This window comes from Bufo bufo, chromosome 7 (assembly GCF_905171765.1).
Source record: "Bufo bufo chromosome 7, aBufBuf1.1, whole genome shotgun sequence".
Taxonomy (NCBI): domain Eukaryota; kingdom Metazoa; phylum Chordata; class Amphibia; order Anura; family Bufonidae; genus Bufo; species Bufo bufo.
In genome coordinates, this window is record NC_053395.1 from 206914169 (window position 1) to 206923760 (window position 9592).

General features: G+C 43.4%; 1 protein-coding gene across 2 annotated transcripts in view; it reads right to left on the reverse strand.

Annotated features, from left to right (window-relative positions):
• EPC2 (enhancer of polycomb homolog 2) overlaps positions 1 to 2993 on the reverse strand; it is a 72145-nt gene extending 69152 nt beyond the window's left edge. For both annotated transcript variants that reach the window (XM_040440712.1, XM_040440711.1), the window contains exon 1: positions 2564 to 2993. In XM_040440712.1, coding sequence (XP_040296646.1) covers positions 2564 to 2716 — 153 coding nt within the window. In that variant the 5' untranslated portion in view covers positions 2717 to 2993. The remainder of the gene's footprint in view (positions 1 to 2563) is intronic.
• Between the last annotated feature and the right edge of the window lie 6599 nt (positions 2994 to 9592).

Here is a 9592-nt window from a genome sequence, read left to right on the forward strand (position 1 = left end):
GACCTGGGTAAAGGATCTGTGATGACGTCACTGCGTTCATCACATGGTCCATCACATGATCTTTTACCATGGTGACGGGCCATGTGATGATCGTAGTGACATCATCACAGATCCTTTACCCAGGTCCTGAAGAAAGAAGACAGAAGAGAAGCCGGGCTGCGCGAACAAATGGATTAAGGCGAGTTACATTTTTTCAGCCCTTCTGTACTATGCATTCTGTATTCAGAATGCTATTATTTTCCCTTATAACCATGTTATAAGGGAAAAAAATAATGATTGGATCTCCATCCCGATTGTCTCCTAGCAACCGTGCGTGAAAATCGCACCGCATCCACACTTGCTTGCGATTTTCACGCAGCCCCATTCACTTCTATGGGGCCTGCGTTGCGTGAAAAACGCACAAAATAGAGCATGCTGCGATTTTCACGCAACGCACAAGTGATCCACAATCAGATCCAGTCAGTTTGGGTCAGGGGAGCCATGGTTGGCCCGGGAGATGTGGCAGACACACAGACCGCCTTTCCCAGGCCGATCGTGTGCATGAGCGCTTATGTATGGAAAGGTCACGGAGTTCCTGCAACAAATGTGTGAATACGCCCCTACTACTAGCTGGACGAGTCCTCCGGGATTCGCTGGGAGCTAGCTGATGGTCAATTCGCCACCTACAATGAATTTGGGGAAAAGCGGCCATTTATTTATTTAAAAAAAAAAAACTGTTCATGTCAAACCTGTACGATCTGGCATGGCAACTACTCAGATGCCAATGATACCATGCCCTCAGGACTGGCACATGGAGGTACCTCCCGTGGCACCCACCATATCCGTGGCCACGTCCTATAGCTGGGGACACACGGTGACCTGCCGCATAAAGTCAGGACGCTACATCACAACTAACGATGAAGAAGGTGGCTGCAACTCAAGAGAAATCCGGATATCCAGGCCGACCACAATCCCAATCATCAACGGCGAAGCTGCGCCCTTAGGGTCCATTCACATGTCCGCATCCGTTCCGCAAATTGCAGAACGGCTGCGGACCCATTCATTCTGTATGGGGCAGGAATGGATGCGGACAGCACACAGTGCGCCGTCCGCATTCGCATTTCTGGAGCGCGCCGCTGGAAATATAAATAAATCGAACATGTCCTATTCTTGGTTGTCGGTGTTCTGTCAGAAAACCTTCAATTGTCAGATTCCCTTTCCCCACGTGACTTCCAGGGGTGTGCGCCTCTGTGCAAGCGCAGTACCACAGCACAACGCCTCTGCGCAAGCGCAGTACCAGGGTATAAGTTAAAATTACAGTGAGCGTTGACTCGTGGACGTGTGCATGGACACCGCGCGTGCGCTCTCAGGGGTAAGGAGATCTGACGGTCTTTTGTCTTGTTAAATCTCCTTACCCTAACACCGCGCACGTGCGCTTCAGATTCATTGCTGACTGGCTTCGATCCGCACATGCGCAGTGTGAGGGTAAGGAGATTTAACAAGACAAAAGTTCTGTCAGATCTCCTTACCCCTGAGAGCGCACGCGCGGTGTCCATGAGTCAACGCTCACTGTAATTTTACCTTACCCATTCCCTGGTAAAGCGCTTGCGCGGAGGCGCCATGGTACAGCGCTTGCGCGGAGGCGCACCCCCCCGGAAGTCACGTGGAGTAAGGGAATCTGACAATTTAGGGTTTTCTGACAGAACACCAGCCGGGAGTATTGCGCGCAATACACTATGGACGTGTAAATGGACCCTTACAGTATGTTGCGCGGCCGTAAGTCTCCGCGTTGCCGCTCCCTTAGGGCTCATGCACACAAACGTATTTTCTTTCCGTGTCTTGGCGGACCGTATGCGGAACCATTCATTTCAATGGGTCCGCAAAAAAAATTAAAATATATATAAAAATAAAATAAATAAAACTACAGACAAGGATAATCGCACTGGTTCTATCAGGGGCCAGCTGTTCCGTAAGATACGGAATGCACGCGGACGTCATCCGTATTTTTCTGCGGACCGCAAAAAACCCCACATACGGTCGTGTGCGTGAGCCCTTAGGCACGTGTTGGAAAAAGTGGCTCCGGACATCACAATTCTCAACAGAATCTGCGCCAATAAAATCTCGCCCCAAAATTTCATCCTGGCATCTACAAGACCGAAACGACAGGAACGCCGCCTCCTGCCACAAAAACAAAAAACAACAAAGTTCCAGTAAATCACGGACAATACAGATGCGGAATCTAATCCGTGGGAAATACAACTGGAGAGTAAAGCATGGTGTAACCCCTTCCTGCCCGGAGGCCGAGCAGTGACAGGCGCGCGCCAGGAGCTCCCCTCTCCGCCGGGCAGCGCTCCCGCACGGCGCCTCCTATTCACAGCGCGGGTTACGCTCACGCCGAGCAGCCCTCACACTGTGACGTAGGCTCTGGACGCCACAACATGGCGGCTCCCGCCAACTACGCCAGCCTGGGCCGCTCACCTCCCCCTGCGTGACGTAGGTGAGACGGGCCAGCGCGCGCTCTACGCAGCCGGCCGGCGTAAGTGGCTTTCCTGAATAGCGAATGTCTGACAAAAGGATTACCTACCGATTCCTCCTCCTTCTCCATCCCCGTGGGCATCTGCGGCACGGCCCGGTTAATGGACACGCAGTCATTGAGGTCGGGCATGTCCTTGCCCCGGTAGATGGGCAACGGCTTGGTGGCATCCAGTGCCCGCGCTCGAAACGACAGTTTACTCATTGTCGCCACAGACGGGAGGGGGAGGGGGCGAGGGAAAAAAAAAAAAAAAAAAAAATTAAAAAAAAAAAAAAAAACACTAAAAATTGTCGGTCAGAAGGACCCCCCCAAACCGCTCGAGCTCACCCCCCGCCGACTCATGGGGACCCCGAGACACGGTGAGGGGCGGAAAGTGGCGCTCCGGGCGGCAGTTTGTAGCGCCTAGATCCGGGTTTTGTTGGCTCGATCCGCTCCCTGCGCCATGGCAAACATGGCGGACATTACCAAGGCGGCGAGCGATCCCAGCAGCCCCCGCGGGCGGCGGCACAGGCGGGAGCGCGCACAGCGAGGGGGAGGCCGGCCGCGGGGGCGCGCATCGTGCTGGAGTGAGGGCTGAGGAGGCGCGGGAGCGCGCATATCATCAGTGCCGTGCTTTATACAGGCGAGAGCTGCCGTGCAGGGGCCCCACGGTGTATATACCTGTATGCAGTACTAGTGGTGGTAATAATACTAACCAATGGACACTGTGTATATCCCTGTATGCAGTACTAGTGGTAAGAATACTAATCACTGGACACACTGTGTATATCCCTGTATGCAGTACTAGTGGTGGTAATAATACACAGAATAATACTAACCAATGGACACACTGTGTATATCCCTGTATGCAGTACTAGTGGTGGTAATAATACACAGAATAATACTAACCAATGGACACATGGTGTATATCCCTGTATGCAGTACTATTGGTGGTAATAATACACAGAATAATACTAATCACTGGACACACGGTGTATATCCCTGTATGCAGTACTAGTGGTGGTAATAATACACAGAATAATACTAACCAATGGACACACTGTGTATATCCCTGTATGCAGTAATAGTGGTGGTAATAATACACAGAATAATACTAATCACTGGACACACTGTGTATATCCCTGTATGCAGTACTAGTGGTGGTAATAATACACAGAATAATACTAATCACTGGACACACTGTGTATATCCCTGTATGCAGTACTAGTGGTGGTAATAATACACAGAATAATACTAACCACTGGACACACAGTGTATATCCCTGTATGCAGTACTAGTGGCGGTAATAATACTAATCACTGGACACACGGTGTATATCCCTGTATGCAGTACTAGTGGTGGTAATAATACACAGAATAATACTAACCAATGGACACACTGTGTATATCCCTGTATGCAGTACTAGTGGTGGTAATAATACTAACCAATGGACACACAGTGTATATCCCTGTATGCAGTACTAGTGGTGGTAATAATACACAGAATAATACTAATCACTGGACACAGTGTATATCCCTGTATGCAGTACTAGTGGTGGTAATAATACACAGAATAATACTAATCACTGGACACAGTGTATATCCCTGTATGCAGTACTATTGGTGGTAATAATACACAGAATAATACTAATCACTGGACACACGGTGTATATCCCTGTATGCAGTACTAGTGGTGGTAATAATACACAGAATAATACTAACCAATGGACACACAGTGTATATCCCTATATGCAGTACTAGTGGTGGTAATAATACACAGAATAATACTAACCAATGGACACACAGTGTATATCCGTGTATGCAGTACTAGTGGTGGTAATAATACACAGAATAATACTAACCAATGGACACACAGTGTATATCCCTGTATGCAGTACTAGTGGTGGTAATAATACACAGAATAATACTAACCAATGGACACTGTGTATATCCCTGTATGCAGTACTAATGGTAATAATACTAATCACTGGACACACAGTGTATATCCCTATATGCAGTACTAGTGGTGGTAATAATACACAGAATAATACTAACCAATGGACACACTGTTTATATCCCTATATGCAGTACTAGTGGTGGTAATAATACACAGAATAATACTAACCAATGGACACACAGTGTATATCCCTGTATACAGTACTAGTGGTGGTAATAATACTAACCAATGGACACTGTGTATATCCCTGTATGCAGTACTAGTGGTAATAATACTAATCACTGGACACACAGTGTATATCCCTGTATGCATTACTAGTGGTGGTAATAATACTAACCAATGGACACTGTGTATATCCCTGTATGCAGTACTAGTGGTAATAATACTAATCACTGGACACACTGTGTATATCCCTGTATGCAGTACTAGTGGTGGTAATAATACACAGAATAATACTAACCAATGGACACACAGTGTATATCCCTGTATGCAGTACTAGTGGTGGTAATAATACACAGAATAATACTAACCAATGGACACACGGTGTATATCCCTGTATGCAGTACTAGTGGTGGTAATAATACACAGAATAATACTAACCAATGGACACATGGTGTATATCCCTGTATGCAGTACTATTGGTGGTAATAATACACAGAATAATACTAATCACTGGACACACGGTGTATATCCCTGTATGCAGTACTAGTGGTGGTAATAATACACAGAATAATACTAACCAATGGACACACTGTGTATATCCCTGTATGCAGTACTAGTGGTGGTAATAATACACAGAATAATACTAATCACTGGACACACGGTGTACATCCCTGTATGCAGTACTAGTGGTGGTAATAATACACAGAATAATACTAATCACTGGACACACTGTGTATATCCCTGTATGCAGTACTAGTGGTGGTAATAATACACAGAATAATACTAACCACTGGACACACAGTGTATATCCCTGTATGCAGTACTAGTGGCGGTAATAATACTAATCACTGGACACACGGTGTATATCCCTGTATGCAGTACTAGTGGTGGTAATAATACACAGAATAATACTAACCAATGGACACACTGTGTATATCCCTGTATGCAGTACTAGTGGTGGTAATAATACTAACCAATGGACACACAGTGTATATCCCTGTATGCAGTACTAGTGGTGGTAATAATACACAGAATAATACTAATCACTGGACACAGTGTATATCCCTGTATGCAGTACTAGTGGTGGTAATAATACACAGAATAATACTAATCACTGGACACAGTGTATATCCCTGTATGCAGTACTATTGGTGGTAATAATACACAGAATAATACTAATCACTGGACACACGGTGTATATCCCTGTATGCAATACTAGTGGTGGTAATAATACACAGAATAATACTAACCAATGGACACACAGTGTATATCCCTATATGCAGTACTAGTGGTGGTAATAATACACAGAATAATACTAACCAATGGACACACAGTGTATATCCGTGTATGCAGTACTAGTGGTGGTAATAATACACAGAATAATACTAACCAATGGACACACAGTGTACAGGGAGTGCAGAATTATTAGGCAAGTTGTATTTTTGAGGATTAATTTTATTATTGAACAACAACCATGTTCTCAATGAACCCAAAAAACTCATTAATATCAAAGCTGAATATTTTTGGAAGTATTTTTTAGTTTGTTTTTAGTTTTAGCTATTTTAGGGGGATATCTGTGTGTGCAGGTGACTATTACTGTGCATAATTATTACGCAACTTAACAAAAAACAAATATATACCCATTTCAATTATTTATTTTTACCAGTGAAACCAATATAACATCTCAACATTCACAAATATACATTTCTGACATTCAAAAACAAAACAAAAACAAATCAGTGACCAATATAGCCACCTTTCTTTGCAAGGACACTCAAAAGCCTGCCATCCATGGATTCTGTCAGTGTTTTGATCTGTTCACCATCAACATTGCGTGCAGCAGAAACCACAGCCTCCCAGACACTGTTCAGAGAGGTGTACTGTTTTCCCTCCTTGTAAATCTCACATTTGATGATGGACCACAGGTTCTCAATGGGGTTCAGATCAGGTGAACAAGGAGGCCATGTCATTAGATTTTCTTCTTTTATACCCTTTCTTGCCAGCCACGCTGTGGAGTACTTGGACGCGTGTGATGGAGCATTGTCCTGCATGAAAATCATGTTTTTCTTGAAGGATGCAGACTTCTTCCTGTACCACTGCTTGAAGAAGGTGTCTTCCAGAAACTGGCAGTAGGACTGGGAGTTGAGCTTGACTCCATCCTCAACCCGAAAAGGCCCCACAAGCTCATCTTTGATGATACCAGCCCAAACCAGTACTCCACCTCCACCTTGCTGGCGTCTGAGTCGGACTGGAGCTCTCTGCCCTTTACCAATCCAGCCACGGGCCCATCCATCTGGCCCATCAAGACTCACTCTCATTTCATCAGTCCATAAAACCTTAGAAAAATCAGTCTTGAGATATTTCTTGGCCCAGTCTTGACGTTTCAGCTTGTGTGTCTTGTTCAGTGGTGGTCGTCTTTCAGCCTTTCTTACCTTGGCCATGTCTCTGAGTATTGCACACCTTGTGCTTTTGGGCACTCCAGTGATGTTGCAGCTCTGAAATATGGCCAAACTGGTGGCAAGTGGCATCTTGGCAGCTGCACGCTTGACTTTTCTCAGTTCATGGGCAGTTATTTTGCGCCTTGGTTTTTCCACACGCTTCTTGCGACCCTGTTGACTATTTTGAATGAAACGCTTGATTGTTCGATGATCACGCTTCAGAAGCTTTGCAATTTTAAGAGTGCTGGATCCCTCTGCAAGATATCTCACTATTTTAGACTTTTCTGAGCCTGTCAAGTCCTTCTTTTGACCCATTTTGCCAAAGGAAAGGAAGTTGCCTAATAATTATGCACACCTAATATAGGGTGTTGATGTCATTAGACCACACCCCTTCTCATTACAGAGATGCACATCACCTAATATGCTTTATTGGTAGTAGGCTTTAGAGCCTATACAGCTTGGAGTAAGACAACATGCATAAAGAGGATGATGTGGTCAAAATACTCATTTGCCTAATAATTCTGCACGCAGTGTATATCCCTGTATGCAGTACTAGTGGTGGTAATAATACACAGAATAATACTAACCAATGGACACTGTGTATATCCCTGTATGCAGTACTAGTGGTAATAATACTAATCACTGGACACACAGTGTATATCCCTATATGCAGTACTAGTGGTGGTAATAATACACAGAATAATACTAACCAATGGACACACTGTTTATATCCCTATATGCAGTACTAGTGGTGGTAATAATACACAGAATAATACTAACCAATGGACACACAGTGTATATCCCTGTATACAGTACTAGTGGTGGTAATAATACACAGAATAATACTACTCACTGGACACACAGTGTATATCCCTGTATGCATTACTAGTGGTGGTAATAATACACAGAATAATACTAATCACTGGACACAGTGTATGTCCCTGTATGCAGTACTAGTGGTGGTAATAATACACAGACTAATACTAATCACTGGACACACAGTGTATATCCCTGTATGCAGTACTAGTGGTGGTAATAATACACAGAATACTACTAATCACTGGACACACGGTGTATATCCCTATATGCAGTACTGGTGGTAATAATACACAGAATAATACTAATCAATGGACACGGTGTATATCCCTATATGCAGTACTAGTGGTGGTAATAATACACAGAATAATACTAATCACTGGACACACAGTGTATATCCCTGTATGCAGTACTAGTGGTGGTAATACACAGAATAATACTAATCACTGGATACACGGTGTATATCCCTGTATGCAGTACTAGTGGTGGTAATAATACACAGAATAATACTAATCACTGGACACATAGTGTATATCCCTGTATGCAGTACTAGTGGTAATAATACACAGAATAATACTAATCACTGGACACACTGTATATCCTTGTATGCAGTACTAGTGGTGGTAATAATACACAGAATAATACTAATCACTGGACACACAGTGTATATCCCTATATGCAGTACTAGTGGTGGTAATACACAGAATAATACTAATCACTGGATACACGGTGTATATCCCTGTATGCAGTACTAGTGGTGGGAATAATACTAACCAATGGACACACGGTGTATATCCCTGTATGCAGTACTAGTGGTAATAATACACAGAATAATACTAATCACTGGACACACTGTGTATATCCCTGTATGCAGTACTAGTGGTGGTAATACACAGAATAATACTAATCACTGGACACACAGTGTATATCCCTGTATGCAGTACTAGTGGTGGTAATAATACACAGAGAATAATACTAATCACTGGACACACTGTGTATATCCCTATATGCAGTACTAGTGGTGGAAATAATACACAGAATAATACTAATCACTGGACACACTGTGTATATCCCTATATGCAGTACTAGTGGTGGTAATAATACACAGAATAATACTAATCACTGGACACACTGTGTATATCCCTGTATGCAGTACTAGTGGTGGTAATAATGCACAGAATAATACTAATCACTGGATACACTATGTATATCCCTGTATTCAGTACTAGTGGTGGTAATAATACATAGAATAATACTAACCAATGGACACACAGTGTATATCCCTGTATGCAGTACTAGTGGTGGTAATAATACACAGAATAATACTAATCACTGGACACACGGTGTATATCCCTGTATGCAGTACTAGTGGTGGTAATAATACACAGAATAATACTAATCACTGGATACACTATGTATATCCCTGTATGCAGTACTAGTGGTGGTAATAATACACAGAATAATACTAACCAATGGACACACTGTTTATATCCCTATATGCAGTACTAGTGGTGGTAATAATACACAGAATAATACTAACCAATGGACACACGGTGTATATCCCTGTATGTTATATTAGTGGTGGTAATAATACACAGAATAATACTAATCACTGGATACACTATGTATATCCCTGTATGCAGTACTAGTGGTGGTAATAATACACAGAATAATACTAATCACTGGACACACTGTGTATATCCCTGTATGCAGTACTAGTGGTGGTAAT